Source organism: Rhinopithecus roxellana, chromosome 12 (assembly GCF_007565055.1).
Source record: "Rhinopithecus roxellana isolate Shanxi Qingling chromosome 12, ASM756505v1, whole genome shotgun sequence".
Taxonomy (NCBI): Eukaryota; Metazoa; Chordata; class Mammalia; order Primates; family Cercopithecidae; genus Rhinopithecus; species Rhinopithecus roxellana.
In genome coordinates, this window is record NC_044560.1 from 127072596 (window position 1) to 127087533 (window position 14938).

Genomic DNA, 14938 nt, shown 5'->3' on the forward strand with positions numbered 1-14938 from the left:
ACAGAGCATTCTAGGTGGAGAGGAGAGCATAACCCAAGGCATGGAATCGAGGAAGAACACAGTCTATTCAAGGAGCATCAGGCAGTTCATGGTGGCTGGTGTGAGCCCCAATAGGGAATTTGGGGCCAGATTGTCAGAGGCATTGAATCCTGTACCAATAAGTCTAGAGTTTATCTGGGTGCAGAATGGAGCCATGGAAGGGTATTTTGTAGGTTTTGTTTGTTTTTCATTTTAGAATGGGAGTCAGTGAAGAATAGGTACTATGTACAAGGTACAAAATTTAAAAAGTACAAAAGAGCTATAGAAGATGTTTTTAAAGTATGTGATGTGGTCAGAGTTCACTTTTCAAATAGATTGCACACTCGCTACATGGGGAGGACACATGAGAAGACTAGAAACTGGACTGTGAGTGATCAGTTATAGTAACTTTTGGGAGGTGAGGATGGAGCATAGCAGTGGTAGAGGACCAGAAGGTCCAGATGAAAGAGATCCCTATGTTCTATGGCGGGGAGGCATCAGTCCAGAGCCATGATGGCAGGAATGCAGGTAAATGTGTTTTAATGGGTGAGAGAGATCAGGGAGCTGGGCTCAGCCGTGGCCCCACAAGTGGATTTACTCCTCACACAATATCCATCGGACCCATCTTTTCCCAAAGATGTTTACCAGTTTGGTGTGTTCGTTCTTTACAAAGGCTCTTTCTCTTTCCCCAGGAGTGTCCAGAGGGGTGGGATTCATCCGCTTTGATAAGAGGATCGAGGCAGAAGAAGCCATCAAAGGGCTGAATGGCCAGAAGCCCAGCGGTGCTACGGAACCGATTACTGTGAAGTTTGCCAACAACCCCAGCCAGAAGTCCAGCCAGGCCCTGCTCTCCCAGCTCTACCAGTCCCCCAACCGGCGCTACCCAGGTCCGCTTCACCACCAGGCTCAGAGGTTCAGGTAGGCATGCCCAAGAGGAAGAAGCCCTGCTACAGGGGTTCAGAGCTGGGCAAGAGCCAGGGAAGCCCATGGTCCTGACAAATGGGGCAAGGGTAAAAGCTTCCACCACCAGGAATCAGTGTGCAAAACTCCCCCCAAGCCTCAGTTTCCATTCCTGTAAAATGAGACAGTTGGAACAGATGCCCTTCTAAGCCCTTTTCCAATTTACTGCTGTGACTGTATAAACTTCAGATTCTTTGGTAGAAACAAAATTTCTGTATTTAACCAAACATGAAGGTTCAGTTTCAACAACAGTTTATCACAGATCAGTGACCACATTCAGCAGATTAGACTTAAGGCTGGACAGTGGCTTTTAATAAATTTAAAAAATAGACCATAAGGCAGATCCTTGCCAGAGGGAGTGGTTTTTCCTGTCTTCTTTTCCCTCGGCAGGTAACTCTGTTGAGTTCGGGGGAGGGGGAACTGTCTAAGGTGTTAACCTTATTATGTTAAGTCAGTAGATTCTGGGAAGACAGGAAGATCCTGTCCAAGCCTGATTAGTGTTTATTTTGAGTACCCAACTCCCAGGAAGCTCCTGGGGCAGGGGGCATCGCCCTTCTCCTGGGACTTTTCTAAAAGACAGGTTTCTCTCCATGAAGGCAGTATGACCTTGACTGGTCTCGATTATACAAGAGATCAAAATATTTTTGACTTACCCATGATAAATTCTAAACAATTATTTTATTCCACACCACATCCCAACCTCCCTTTGATGAAAATGTTTTTCTCTTTGAGAAACTTCACGTGGGAAATAGTAGGTACTTCTATCTAGGATAGTATGTTCCATCTGGCTACATGAGAAAAATCATCCTCTTTCATGTCCTCCTATGCCCTGTGAATTTGAAATGGTTAATGATTTCTTGAAGAGACCAAGTCATCTAATTTTTATTTTGCATGAGAGCACATGCAGTATTTATGTAAAAGCCTCTCCAGCAGACTTCTAATGGTGGAAACTATGGTTACTACTGCCCTTTGGTGTGAATAGCTTGTCCCCAAGTAAGGTACTGAATGTGAGGAAGATTATAGCATAATGGCAGTTTGCTGGGAGGTGCTATCAGGCAGTAAACAGTAAGCTACTTTTTAAAAATCTTAACCTGCAAACTCCCCCCTGCCTCCCAAAAATGTGTGTAAGATGATTTAGTTCATATAGCAAGGCTAACAGAAAATATCCGTTCCGATACATATTGTGTGCCTGTGTATTGTTAATCTGGAACAGAGACCTTTATTTACAAGTTTAATTATAGTAAAAAGGTGAACAATTTAAGAAGCCCCTGCTTTGAAAAATTTCACATACAATGTAAAACAAAATCCACACAAACGTTCTGAGAGGTGGGGGGAATGGTATTAATTCAGATCTTGAAAGAAAGGGAGACTCGTTAGACACTTGCTTTAAACTCTAGCATTGACCTGAACATGAATTACTTGCAGTTAGAGACAGAAAAGGGGGAAACTACCGGTGGAGAGACTCCCAAGCAGTGGGGAAAGTTGTTGAGCTTTTCTTCTTTGAAAATGGAGCATTCTTATTAATAGTTCCATTGAGCGATCTTGCCATCTGTGAGGCATTAACCCAGAGACCCTCCTTCTCTTTGCAGGCTGGACAATTTGCTTAATATGGCCTATGGCGTAAAGAGGTAATTAAAACTCCACAGATTGCCAGATGTCCATGTTGGCACAGACTGGGGCTAGAATTTTTTTTTTTTTTTTTTTAATTCACTAACTTTACTTTAAAAAAAAAAAAAAATTCCTCTTTTTCTTCCACCAGCATGTCAAATTCTTAATTTTAATTTCGGACCTCAGTTGATTTTGTTTCTTTTAGGGCACACAAAATGTATTTGTGTGTTTCACTTTTTCTTTTATTTGCAGGTGGGCTTCTCCTATGGTTCAGGTGCCACAGCTACCAAGCCCTTAATAATCTGGTCCTTTGAATGGCTCCCCTAAGGGGAAAGGCTCCGACTCTTTGCTGGCTGGTTTTGCAAACTTGCAGAGCAAACTGTTTTGCATTAGCAGTGCCAAGATTCAGTTAAGAGGGCAGATTCCAACAAATCAGAATTAGAACATTTTGCTAATTGTGGTTGACAATCTTATGATTTTTCAGTAGAAAAAATTAGATTTTGGACTACCAGCTCTGGCCAAAGGATAAACAAACACAAGGATGACTTTCTTACTCCTGCCCCCACTTCAGTGTGCATTTCAGAGCACATCCTGAGAATGAAGTGTATCTGTGTGCACCTCAACCAGGGGTTTCTTTTGTTACAGGTTTTAACAGTTATTATAAATTCTCCCTTGGTTATATGTTATGTGTGTTTTAAACTTGCTGTTCCTTTCACTGAAAGGCTTTTTGTGGGGTTGGGGGCCCAGAGTCAAGGCTTTTGGGGCTCTCTGAATGCAGATTCAAAGGTTTTCCAGACCCAGTGTGAAATCTGAATCTTGGAAAGTTGGGTGTGTGCTGTCACTGTGTCCATGAGATTCCCATATGTGCTTCTGATAAGCTCCACTGCACTGCTAGGGACATAGTGTCTTCATCATCTTGCTCAGTAGAGCTGCACACTTTAATTCCCCTTCCTACAGTCAAGGGAAAGAGATGTAGTCTTTAATAGTCCACATCACACTCCCAGTTCTTTCACTGGCCATGCATGGTAAGTACCCTGACTCTGGGAACTGGTGCACAGTAGAGGAAGTAACCTGACTGCAGACTTCACTTCAGAGGACCAGCCTCTCAAATCTCAATCCCAACATCAATGAAGATAACTATGAGTTATCTCCACATTTCCAGCACACTGTATGCCTGTTTCCAGGGATTTTACATCTTTCCTAGCTCTATCTCATTCCTTTGCTCCTCTCTGTCGTTAGTGAGGTGGTGCTAAATGTTATGAAAAGAGAAATGCTTATAACATAGATAAGATAGGGGAAGACACAGCTGTGGTAGGCCTGCCGCCACCTCCTCCACTGCCCCACCCAGAGTAAACATCACTAGCTGATAATAGCATTCTCTTTTCCTATTGAACCCAGATTTGGATTTAGAATGCTTCCTACCAAAATGCCGCAATTAACTGTCACCAACTAGGATAAAGGCTGTACTTGCAATCTCTTTGCTGGCCCTGACCTTTGACTTATAATAAATACTTAGCTGTTTTCCACCTATAAACAGAAAGAGGTCAATTCACCAGGGTCAACTTACCTAGTTGGAGGAGAGAAGATTAAAAAGACAATCTTCAGAAATGATACAAGTTACAAATTGTCATGGATTTGCACTTCTAATAATCTAAACCATGATATTTTTTGGCTTTTTCTTGTTAATTGTTTTTAAACAAGAGAGAAGATTGACTTAGTGAATAATAGCAAAAATATTGTCTATTGAGTCGTTAGATTTAGCATATATTCAGTAGCCATTTGATTATCCAAATTCTAGTTAGATACGGAACTAGTCTTTATCAGGACTTTCAAATCTCCAAGAATATTTGCTTATTTTTAAAAACAGTTGTAGCTCACACTTTACACCATGCTCGTCCCTAGTTTTTGCTTTCTCTCCTTTTCCTATCTCCCCCAGTAAAACCCTGGCCAAATGAAAAGCAAGAAACTATTCAATGTATAGCATCAAAAATCCCTATATAAGATCATGCCTGTAATCCCAGCACTTTGGGAGGCCAAGGTGGGTGGATCACCTGAGGTCAGAAGTTCAAGACCAGCCTGGCCAACATGGCAAAACCCTGTCTCTACTAAAAATACAAAATTATCAGCCAGGCATGGCAGTGCGCGCCTGTAGTCCCAGCTACTCAGGAGGCTGAGGCACGAGAATCACTTGAATCCGGGAGGCAGAGGTTACAGTGAGCCAAGATAGCACCACTGCACTCCAGCCTGGGTGACAGAGTGAGACTCCATCTCAAAAATAAAAAATAAAAAATCCCTATATAAGCTTTGATGTGAAACAAGACATTAACAAATATTGTTCTGCTGTAGGCACTGGTAACCTAGTTGTTTCAACTGGTGCATCCATCACAAATCACACAAGGATTTATTTCATCAGACAGTGAATCGAATTTAAAGGGTCATTTTTTTCTTTTCAGGATTACACAAAAACTGAGAAGATTTCTAAGCCTAACACAAAAGCAGTTGTAATAGGGCAAATAATAATTTTATGCTTTTCTAATGTACAGCGATTCAAGATATATAAATGCACAAACCTCTTGAAGTCTTGCTCCAATGATGCTTAGGAATAAATTCCAGATAACATAGCATAAAGGAGTAATACATCTTTATTATTATTGCTTGAGTTTGTAGAGGAAACCCTTTTGGATAAATGCTAAATGAAACATGAACCACCCATCTGTTTAATAGCAAGACATGCCTGTTCATTGTCACGTATCTCCATCCTCACCAAGAAACCTTTGACAACCACAGGTCAAGGGAATGCAAAAATGGTAGACTTAAGCACTTTAGGGCCATCTCCTAATCTGCCTTTAAAAAAAAAAAAAAGAAATTTCCCAGGCACTGGCCAAAGTTAGTCACTTATTCAACCAATAAATACTTATTGAGCATTTTCTATGTGTCACTGTATCTGTGAGAGTCCCATATCTGCTCCACTGAATAAACAAATAGAGCCACAGAATGAATGAAATAGACCCTTTCCCCCAGGAGCACATTGTCTATTGTTGGGGTGGGGTGGAGTCAGGGTGGGGTGCGCTCTGAGCATCTACTGTGATAGAACTATTATAGAGCCTTGCTCTGGGAGCCCTGGGATTCCCTCGTGGTTTTTAGAAATTGACCTAGATCTTTCTCTCAGCATGAACATACCCTAGCCAGTCAAGCCATTCCCATCAGAGGAAATGACATAGACATTAGTTTTTACATTTTGGTTTTTGAACCCTGAAGACTCTCCTGCAAACACTCACTCAGCCCTCTGCCCCGTGTCTGTGTCTGTGCATCTGTGTGTTATCCTTGGTCAGACTGATGTCTGGACCAGTCCCCCCTTCTGCTTGTCCCCCCAGGTTCTCCCCAATTACCATTGATGGAATGACAAGCCTTGTGGGAATGAACATCCCTGGTCACACAGGAACTGGGTGGTGCATCTTTGTCTACAACCTGTCCCCTGATTCCGATGAGAGTGTCCTCTGGCAGCTCTTTGGCCCCTTTGGAGCAGTGAACAACGTCAAGGTGATCCGTGACTTCAACACCAACAAGTGCAAGGGATTTGGCTTTGTCACCATGACCAACTATGATGAGGCGGCCATGGCCATCGCCAGCCTCAACGGGTACCGCCTGGGAGACAGAGTGTTGCAAGTTTCCTTTAAAACCAACAAAGCCCACAAGTCCTGAATTTCCCATTCTTACTTACTAAAATATATATAGAAATATATACGAACAAAACACACGCGCGCACACACACACATACACAAAAGAGAGAGAAACAAACTTTTCAAGGCTTATATTCAACCATGGACTTTATAAGCCAGTGTTGCCTAAGTATTAAAACATTGGATTATCCTGAGGTGTACCAGGAAAGGATTTTATAATGCTTAGAAAAAAAGAAAAAAAAAAAAACAAAAAAATACCTTTGATGCATTGAATGTTCTTTCATAGCTGTCGTTGTTGAATATAATATACATAGATAGCGATGTGCAGGGATTTTTACCCAGCCAGCTAACTTTACTACCTTCCTTGAAGGTGGATCTTTTTAAGATGACCATTCGCTCATTTAAAGAAGAAAAACAAAAAACAAAAAAAATAATAAAAATAAAACAATTTTTACAAAGTAATGGGATTCAAAGAAAGGAAAAAAAGATTTTTCTTTTTTGTCAAAATGTCGATCCAATCAGATTGGTAAAAACCCCCACACAAATTAAAGAGGAATAATAAAAATTGCAAAAAAAAAAAAAAAAAAAAAAACTTTTGCAAATTTTTTTATTTTTCCTTTTTTCTTTTATATCATGTGAACTAAAACAGTCTTCTGTTAGGGGATGGGGGCAAGGGGGATACCTGATGACATTAACAATTTAATAACATTAACATTGTTGCCAAAGAGGTGGTCTCTTTGCTGAAAATGGGTTTCAAGAAAAATCTATTTTTATAAAATATAAAGAATTTTTACAAGAGAATCTGGATTTGAGAAAAAAATATTTTGACTGGCTAATTTAGGGGAAATTGACAACTTTGTCGCGTTCATACTGCACTGGTAACTTTTTAGAGATCAAGATGTGTGTTTTAAACTGGATTCGTAGACTGTTTTTTGAAGGATGGGCTATAAACAGATGATCTTCATATCTTTTCATAGCATGTAATAATAATTAAAAAACAATTATTAATTAATAGGGGAAAGGAGTGTTCGTTCTACCCAGGGTACCACAGTTCCCCACAGTCAAAACCCAAAAGCAAGGAGATGAGTTGAAAGACAGTTTTTCTTTAAGTCATCAGTATGGGATGTCAGCAGAACAAAAATTAAAAAGATTAATTTTCCTTTTGATCTAAAACTTCCTTAGTTTGAGCAGTAGGTGCTACGAAATTATTTACATATCTTAGTATCATAGTTAAATGTAATGTGTTTAGGAGAGGAAAACAAAAGATACATTTGCTTTAAATTCATTAAGAAATTTTGAAATTCACTTTGTAGCCCATGCTGATAGAATTGGGCTGTGTTGGTACATTTGAAACACTGTTTATGTTGCTTGAAACACTTATTTATTTAATCGCCGATGTGATGATGCCTATGGCCGAGATCAAATATAGCTAGATTGGCTAGACTACTTATTTGTTTACTTAAACTATGGGAAGAAGCATATTATTGTGTCATTCTGTTGTGTGTGTATGTGTATATACAATATAAATATATATATATAAAGTTATTTTTTCTTTGGGTTAATTTATTATAAGTTGTAACACTTGGCTAGTTTTGTTTGTATATGTCTTAAAATGTTTTCTTATGATATTTAAGTGACAGTTAAAGAGGTATCAAGGTAACTTGTGTAGAACTATTGTTTGATATATTGTCATGTTTCTTGTGAATATTTTTTCTTACTGCACAGTAGAAAAATAAAAACAACTGAGTCTTTATTTTAATGTAACTCAGATTGGGGAAAACAAACGGAGCTAAGGGAACAAAATGACTGAGGGAGCACTCTCCCACGTCCAGTGCACTGATCATTTTAGTATGTTTGTGCTTTGTACGGTTATATATTTAAAACAAAAACAAAACAAAAAAATACAAGGGTTCATGCTCTTCCCTGGGTAATAGAAACAGTTACTCGCTATGCATAATCTAGTTGATAGTTAAATTTGCTATTGCTTTTCTTGTCTTGTTATATAAAATCTTTTCAATACAAGTTTAGTCTTAATGGTAATAAAACGTTATGGTTATTTATAACTTGTGCTTATTTTGTGCATTTTTTCCCATGCTGAACCCACTAAGTGCATGTAGACAGGACTGTTGTTCTCACACTGAAGAGGCAAACTTTGTAGTAGTCGTCGTAGTGGTAGACAGATTACGAATACCAAGGCTGCATCATAGACTCCTCCTTTAAATTTTTTTTCTGTTTTTTTTTCCTCTTTTCGGTTTTGGATGTAACACCAGATTTCAGTTCAGAGAACACTCGTTCAACATTCAGGGAAACCTTTTTACGTCACCTGCTATGAATGAACGCAGTTTGCTGGCAAAGTTTTGATGCATTTGCTAAGCATTAGTGGGAAAGGCATGCCAAAATCTTCTCTATAATGTGTTCAATCTTGGGGGAAAAAAAAAGGAAAAAAAATCTTAGGACCAGGCAGTTGTATACTTTAGTTATTAATGAATGACTTCATGTTAATCTTGCTAGTTTAGATGATTTCCAAGGGAAAGTATTGTAAATGTTTTTTTTTTCATAATCTTGTTGTGTTTGAATTATTTGTACTTTATCTGTCCAGACAATAAATGAAAGTGTGTAGAATGGATTTGACTTCCCAAATTTTTAAATGTGTTTATTTACACTTTTTTTCTGTACCATCTTCAGAGTTCCCAATATTTTAGCCCAGTCCCTGAAAGTCATCTCGATATTCAGAAGTCACTGTTCTGGTTCCATGCTATTAAAAGTGTGGTGGTCCGCAACCAGCAATATCAGCATCATCTGGGAGCTTCTTAGAAATGTAGAATCTGCATTTAACCACATACCCAGGTGAATGAATCACTGGTCCTTTCAAGTTTAAGGAGCACTGCCCTGGTTGATAAGCCAGAACACTTGGCCTTACCTTTGGTGTTATGATACATTAGCACCTGTTAGTCATTTATAAGAAGGCTTGTGACTTATTCAGAGGACAGGGAGCCACCATTTGCAGAGTATCTATTATGTAACGGGCAGGCTGTATGGTATCCTCTACATTCTCTCACTTTATCCTCAGCAACCTGAGGGATGTAAACAACATTATCCTCATTTCACAGATGACAAGACTGAGGCTCAATAAGAATAGTAACTTGACACCAAAAGCAAGTTTCCAGCTGGGATTTCATCCAAGTCTGATTCTACTGCACAGCACTCAGCATTAAGGTTGCAGAACTTGAGCATTAAGAAATATTAAGAAAGCAGACCGTTTGTATTGAAAGTGACAGCTAAGCAAGAAAGGTCACCTTTTTATTTTAGCACTCATTTCTGTTTAAAAGTAGGAAATATTTGGCTGTCTTACCTCTGAATAAAAACTCTAAACAAGGAATTACTCATAATGTGTCTAAAGAACATGATTTATGCTCAACCTAGGCAGAGAAATACTGCCTACATTATCATGAAGTCACATTAAAATATGCCCTGAACTTTACAGATTAGCTTTTTAGTGATTTCCTGATACAATCACTCATTGATGATCTACTGTCTTTCATTTTCATTTTCTCACTAACTGAAAATTCATACTCTATAAAACATTGCCATCCATAAACTGACACTTCATGAAATGCCCCCACTGAGCCAGATGAACAAATAGTCAGATTCTCTTCTATTTCTAATTAACCTCTTTTTTATTATTATATTAAGTTACCACATTGGTTGGAATAATTAAATTCAGGGCAAAGAATGGGATTTAATTAACCAAGCTAAATATTAAACCTTTAAGTCAGCCTGAACCTCATATAGTTGAACTTAAAGGTTCTTATTATAGTTTTATCTTAAAGACAAGCCCCTACGTTTCTTTTCTGGAGAAAAAAATGGGCATTCAAAAGAATAGTTTCCCACAGGGATAACACAGCTTTACAACCATGTTTGTAGATCTAAAAATGTTGCTGCCAAACCTATGATAGTTGCCAGTCATCACCACCCCTGCTCCTTAAAGGTGTCATTTTAGTGTACTTTAAATGGACGGCTGCATTATTTTGGAATATCCAAAGTTGGTAGAATCTTCCCAGTTCATGTAGTTCATTCACTAGGTTCTCCTACAGATCTATGCTGAAAATTTTACAAATAGATGTAGGTATTTAAATAGGTCTTGAAAATGTCCATAGAAGACATTCTACATATACTCTCTCAGAAACACTTTCTAGCATCAGCACAATGTGTCTGCCTAACATCTAATAAAAAATTCATTTTGTTGCGAGTATAAGCCTGTTACCTTAAATCTCTAGGCAAACATATATAGTTTCTGTAGGTGTTTGTGGAAAAGGTCTAACAAATAACAAGAATACTGAGATTATTACATTTCTTTGAGGTCCTAGGTACATTGTATTTTGCTTGGTTGTGAAATTGCATGTCATAGAAAGCTGACGGCATTTACTTAGTGTTATTTCTGTCAACGTGATAGGAGGAGTGCAAAAAAAAAAAATGTGCTTGTGTCTAAAACCACCCCACATCATCACCATCAACATCAAAACTTTGCTTACTTCTATTACCGAAGATCAAACACTGACCAAATGATGGCTACTCCCAGAAATTTTAAAGCTGGGGTCTTTCATCAAGATCAATCAACCTTTGTTCATTTGTAAATAATACATTTTAACCCCCAAGGAATAACATTTAAATGTACGTTTGAAACTCACAGGGTCTTGTGGCGCCCGTACTCTCCTTGAGTCAGCAGTTGGGTGTAGATACTTTTAACCTTGTCAAAATGCAGCACGCAATTGCCTTTGCCATAGGTAATTCCAGAAACTCCCAGTCCTTGAAATTATTTTGCTCTTACTTCCTGTAGGCACTATGCATTTGTTCCTTAACAGACACACACATGCAAACACACAAGGCAAGTATTTGTGTAATTATGAATTTTTTAACTTTCATCTGTGAATTCAAAAATGATACCTGATAAGATAGTGTTAACAATAAGAGTGTGTTTTCTAAACCAAAGAGTCATTAAAATCTTAATTTGAGGCCATCCTGCCTGGATCCTTCCTTCATGAACGCTCACAGAATACAGCTTCCAATATCCTTGCACCCTTGACTGCCTTTGTTCTACCTGAAGAAGAGAATAATAAAAGGAAATTACATTTTATTTCCATGAGCTGAAATCAAGTTTTAATATTGTCCAAAAATGACTCGTACCATTCCCTTATCTTATTAGCTTTTTGGCATATTAGGTAATAAGATAATTTCTCATGGTACAGTATTTATGTAAGAATCATATTTCTCTCTGTGCAGATCACTTACAGAAGTGTCTGTTAACAGGAGAGAATGATACATAATCGGCACTTAAGATTAAAATAGACCTGAGAACATAAAAGTGTTCCTTCAATTAAAGGAATAGTGTTTCTCCCATCTCATCCTTTTTGTTTCTGCAGCAGAATGATAACTGGTTTAAAATCACCCAACCCCGGGTTAATTCCCAGAAGGCTTTTCTATGCAAGTTCAGCTTAATCTACTAGTGGTTCAAATGCAAAGTGGACTCACATGATGTTCCAGTATCCCGTGTAATTATTTCAAACAATTTTCAGCAAAGTCCTTAAGGTTTAAGAAATTGTTTCTAGAAAGACCACTGGCATTTATTAAGTTTTTCCTATGCCAGGCACTCTATATGTATATAGTGTTAGTGAGGGGTATCATCCCCCTTTTATATTGAACAGAAGGAAACTCAGAGAGATTAGGTATTTTGTGAACGTGAGTAAGTAGGTGGCAAAGCCTGAATTCAAACCTAGGTCTGTCTGACCCCCAGGATCCCCAGTTATATACCTTGGGGTCCATTATGTTAGAATTAGAGCCAAAACAATTACCAAGTGGTCCACGCTTCAACTAAAGGTGAGATGAGTCCTATTATGTAGGAAATAAAGGAAATCACATTAATGTACTGTGCCTGAGTCTAACCCTTTCCCCAAATATTTAATGGAAAAACAGACCAAATAACAATGGTTTACAAGCAAATTAACAAAGGAAAAGTAAAAGTTATAGTTTTTAAGCACTGTTGCTCAGCAGTATTTAAAATTGGAATTAGTTCGTCAATAGATCTATTTAAACCACTAAAAATCATTGAGGTAGAAAGGAGTTGAGGATAGGACAGACAGATAAGAAAGTTAACAAGCCAACTTAAGGACCCTCAAAGCTGGCCCCATGGGTCTCCCCAGGTGATAAGTCCCACTGTGATCCACAGATGGGTCCATTGTGTGGACCAAGAGTACCATAGTGGCCACTCCTTTCACTATCTGCATTGCCTCTGAATCCTCAGAACAATCCTGGGAAGCACATAACATAATCCCCATTTTACATGTGACAAAAACAGAGAAGTTAAATACCTTGCCCAAGATTGCACAGCATATTGCAGAGTGGGAATTTGCACAAAAGTCATCTGGTTCCGATCCAATGTCTTTCTACGAAACCATATTGATGGCTTTCAATGCGACACCATTTGTTGATCATCTGCCTAGGTGTGAGGTATGGCAGGGTGGGGGTTGAGGGAATCAGCCTAAGCCTTGTCCACATTAGAATCCTTACTCTGAACACCTGCCATATGCCAGATACTGAGCTAGGGGCATGACAACAAATAAACATATCTAGCTTTTTTGGTATACCTGTTCTGTGCATGAAATTGTGCAGTGGGTTATGACAGAAAACCAAAAAAGCAAGAAAGGGAATTTAGAGTTCTATTACAAAGACAAGACCTTTGGAACAGTGATCTAGCCACAGAGATGTAGCACAGGTAACTTTTGTGTTGGAGGGAGAATTTCAGGAGATTTTGAAAATCTGTGGAGAGTGAAAGGAGTATTCTGGGACCCAGGAAGGAAGGAGAGTTTGCCCTGATGGAAAGAGGACAGCTCTAGTGAAAAGGTTCTGGGTTTGGGTCCCTGGGACAAAAATTTAATGTCTCTGAAATTCCTGATCAGACAAGGGAGGATTAGAAGTAAAATATGCCAAGTTGCTGGCACTGAATGAAGAGTAGCAGGAATTAAACAATAGCCAGAAAGAGTTCCCAGAAGAAGAAAACTTGGGTCAGGCCCTTTGGCAGGGAGAGGTGGGTTTGGTGGATGCCCCTGGATGTGAAGAACCAAGAAATCCTGTTTGAGTTCTTCAAGTGAGGGAGGGAAGAAATACTAGGAATTCATGTGGGAATAAGTTGCTGGGAATCTCACTTGGCCTCATGGAACTTAAGCTGCTTTTGAAATACAGTAACTCCAGCCACCAAGCAGCAAAAGCTCTGATTGCCCTCAGCAACCAGAGACCCTATTGGTCCCTCCTCTGGTGTCTGGCCATTACAGTGACTCAGTCACTCCATCTCATTCACCCCTGAGAATTAGACTGCTGGGAGCATCATGGAAGAGTCACAGGGACTTCGCTTCAGGGTAAAGGAGTGGAGGCCACGCTAAGGAGCTTAGGTGGGCAGTAGCGGAAAGGGAGAGCACAGGAATAAAAGGAAAAGGGTTGGTCACGCAGGTTGAGGCAGGAAACATCTTTAGGAAAGCAGAGTACAAGAAGGCTTTTGAGCAAGGAAGTGAGGGCCCTTCGTTCATAAATATCTGGTAAAGGGCAAGTATCTCCAAGCCCTACTCCTCTTGGCTGTAGGAACAAGAAAGAGTCAAAAGCTCTGTCTCAGCCAAATGGGAAATGAATCCAATTAAACCATTTGTAAAGGGTAGTCCTCCCCAGCTTGTCACACAATCAGCCTTGTCATTGCCTGGTTACTTAGCTCTGGAAAGCCCTTGAAAGTCAGTTCAACTTCCTCATTTTCATCCTTGGGAGAAAAAGGGTTTTGAGTTGTCCAGCCTCCACGTCACCCTGTGTAACTAGTTATCATCTTATTCCACAAATATTAGGGTTCCTCTCCTTAAAATGCCCTTTCCTCCACCCCAAACCCACATTTTTCTCAAAGCATGCATGCATCACCCACGTGACTAGTCCTGCTTGTTCAGCTCAGGATTCACTGCCTCCTGGAAACATTTCTTGACCCTGGCTGGGTTAAGGATTCCTTGATAATCCCACATCCCTCTGCTTTCCTGTATCTCAGCATACTCACATACCATATTTGTACTGCTGTGTGCAGCCTCCATGGGGACAGAGGAATCAGGCATGGTGTCTGCATTGGAAAAGCTCAGGTGTAAGCAGAGTACAGAAGGGCAAGAGCAAAGCTGCAGGGTGTTTGGGAAGCATAGAGAAAAGAGCAGTCAATTCTAACTTTGTGGGGTGAGGTGAGGTTGAACTGTAACATGAAAGGAATCCTAGACCTGTTTAGAACTTAGCTGTCTCATGAAGGATAGAACAGACTTGGACAGGTAGGCACTGGAGTGAGTCAAGGAGCATCCTACTGGGAACTATGGAAGTGATCCAGAACCAGGAGTCAGAATCCTTAGCTCTGCCCCTGACTTGCTGTGTAGTATTGGGCAAGTCACTGCCCCTCTCAGTTTCCCAGAAGTTAAAGGAAGGTGTGGGATGAGATGGTCTATGATGGTCTTGCTCCTACTGACTCCTAGACATTCATCTGCCCCTACATTTTTCATAGGGTCAGCAAATATTTATTGGCCACCTATTATGTGTCACTGAGGAAACAACAGGAGGATGAAAAAGACAGCTATATACTGCTGAGGTGAGTGCTGTCAAGGTCAAGTGCA

General features: G+C 39.6%; 1 protein-coding gene across 12 annotated transcripts in view; it reads left to right on the forward strand.

The window, feature by feature from the left end:
• The window catches only part of ELAVL4 (ELAV like RNA binding protein 4), a 159493-nt gene extending 150587 nt beyond the window's left edge, over positions 1-8906 (forward strand). For 6 of the 12 annotated variants that reach the window (XM_010356885.2, XM_010356896.2, XM_010356865.2 and 3 more), the window contains 3 exons: positions 711-936; positions 2568-2606; positions 5961-8890. In XM_010356885.2, coding sequence (XP_010355187.1) covers positions 711-936; positions 2568-2606; positions 5961-6288 — 593 coding nt within the window. In that variant the 3' untranslated portion in view covers positions 6289-8890. Of the gene's footprint in view, positions 1-710; positions 937-2567; positions 2607-5918 lie in introns of all 12 variants that reach the window. The other 6 variants (XM_030913779.1, XM_010356870.2, XM_030913778.1 and 3 more) reach the window with 3 other exon arrangements.
• The last annotated feature ends 6032 nt before the right edge of the window (positions 8907-14938 follow it).